At 63.1% G+C, this 1,693-nt stretch overlaps 2 protein-coding genes across 2 annotated transcripts in view; one reads left to right on the top strand and one right to left on the bottom strand.

Moving 5' to 3' along the window:
• LOC108501875 (probable D-lactate dehydrogenase, mitochondrial) overlaps positions 1 to 940 on the bottom strand; it is a 5,738-nt gene extending 4,798 nt beyond the window's left edge. The window contains exons 1-4 of the mRNA XM_017824162.1: positions 857 to 940; positions 631 to 734; positions 455 to 534; positions 244 to 342 (exon numbers count right to left, since the gene is read on the bottom strand). Coding sequence (XP_017679651.1) covers positions 244 to 342; positions 455 to 534; positions 631 to 734; positions 857 to 923 — 350 coding nt within the window. The 5' untranslated portion in view covers positions 924 to 940. The remainder of the gene's footprint in view (positions 1 to 243; positions 343 to 454; positions 535 to 630; positions 735 to 856) is intronic.
• Position 941: 1 nt separating this feature from the next.
• Positions 942 to 1,693, top strand: part of LOC108501874 (probable D-lactate dehydrogenase, mitochondrial) — a 6,278-nt gene continuing 5,526 nt past the window's right edge. The window contains exon 1 of the mRNA XM_017824161.1: positions 942 to 1,043. Within this exon, the coding sequence (XP_017679650.1) occupies positions 942 to 1,043 (102 nt within the window). The remainder of the gene's footprint in view (positions 1,044 to 1,693) is intronic.

The following is a 1,693-nucleotide window of genomic DNA, read 5'->3' as shown; positions in this document are numbered from 1 at the left end:
TGGGGGCCTGACCCCCATCCCTTGGGGCTCCTGGGGACACCCTGGCAACCCGGCCTGAAGGATGAGGGGGAGCAGGGACACCCCAGGGCATCGCAGCCCAGGGATGTGGGGCACCACGGACACCCCAGGGAAGCCTGACCCTCAGGGAAAGGGCAACCAGGGACTCCTTGGGGACCCAACCCCCAGGACAAGGGGGACCCGGACACAGCCCCCCGGGTCCCTGTGGTGGCCCAGCAGGCACACAGCCCCCGCCCCAGCGGTACCTTCTCGATGGTCAGCGTCTGTTGAGCAGTGCTGGGGTTGTTCTGGTCATAGGCACCCACCACCACTTTGTCGGTTTTCCTGGGCACGGGCAGGCACTGAGCACAGGGCACGGGCACGGGGAGGGGGCAGCCCTCACAGCCCCCGTGTCCGTGCCCAGCCCCGCGCCGCCAGCAGCAGAGCCGGTGCCTACCTGACGCCGCAGTGGGCAGCGGTGACCACCCAGTTCTCGCTGATCAGGGACCCGCCGCAGAAGTGGAAGCTCCCGTAGCGCTGCCGGGGAGAGCTGCCCTCAGCACCCGGCACTGCCGACGGGTGCTCTGTGCCCGGCCCCCCCCCCACGGCACCCACCCCGGGCCCGGCTCTCACCTGCAGGGACACCTGCCATGGCCAGGACCCCGGCACTGCCGGCTCCCCGTTGACGATGCGGGTGTAGCCACGGACGACGGGGGCGATGGCGGGCACGCCGCAGTCTGCGGGGCACAGGCGGCCGTGGCACGGGGGCTCCGGCTGCTCTGGCCCCGTGTCCCCTCCCCACCACTGCCACCCCACCAAGCTCCAGGCCCACCCTGCCAACCCCCACGGCCCCACGCACCCTCAGGGAGGGCGGCACGGGCAAAGCCCACCAGAGCCAGGCAGCTCAGCAGCCACAGCAGAGCCATTGTCTGTCACTCGTCAGGATGGACCCTGCCTGGCACCCGGTGCCTCTTATACCCACCCTGGGCACGTCCCCACAGCTGCTGGCCTTGCCACCGCAGCCTTGGGAGATAGGGTTGCACCTGGTACGGTGCCATGACATGGCCTGGGAGCATGGCACCTGGAGCCAGTGTCCTTGGCTATGGCTGTTGGACGGCACGTGGTCCAAGTTCTGGCTTAAAAATGTCCTTAGTCCGGTGCATGGGGTGAGTTCTCACTTGGTCATGGAATCATAGTAAAGTGGTTCTGGTTGGAAGGGTCCTCACAGGCCAACTTGTCTGTAAAGGCTCTGCTGCCTTTTTTTTTTTTAATCTAATGTGAAGGAAGGAGCTGGAAGACCATTCCTGTTGAGAGGAAGGATGAAACTCAGTCCAGACATCCACTATAATAGGAATAAATGGGAATTGTGGGCCCACAGGAATATCAGAGCAGTGAAGCAAATGTTGGTAGAAATAGGCTACGAAAGGCATGTGGGAATTGCAGCTCTGGTGCCAAAATGAGCCCATGCCAGCCTGGGTCCTTATTACAAAATCACACAATGGTTTGGGTGGGACGGGATCTTAAAGTTCATCTTGTTCCAGTCCCCCTGTAATGGGCAGAGACACCTTCCACAATCCCAGGTTGCTCCAAGCTCCATCCAACCTGGCCTTGAACACTTCCAGGGATGGGGCAGCCACAGCTTCTCTGGGCAACCTGTACCAGGGCCTCACCACTCTCACGGGGGAGGATCTCTTCC

This window comes from Lepidothrix coronata, unplaced genomic scaffold, assembly GCF_001604755.1.
Source record: "Lepidothrix coronata isolate B3197 unplaced genomic scaffold, Lepidothrix_coronata-1.0 Scaffold110, whole genome shotgun sequence".
NCBI lineage: Eukaryota > Metazoa > Chordata > Aves > Passeriformes > Pipridae > Lepidothrix > Lepidothrix coronata.
The sequence above is the reverse complement of the archived record's forward strand: the minus strand, read 5'-3'. Positions and strand labels throughout refer to the sequence as shown.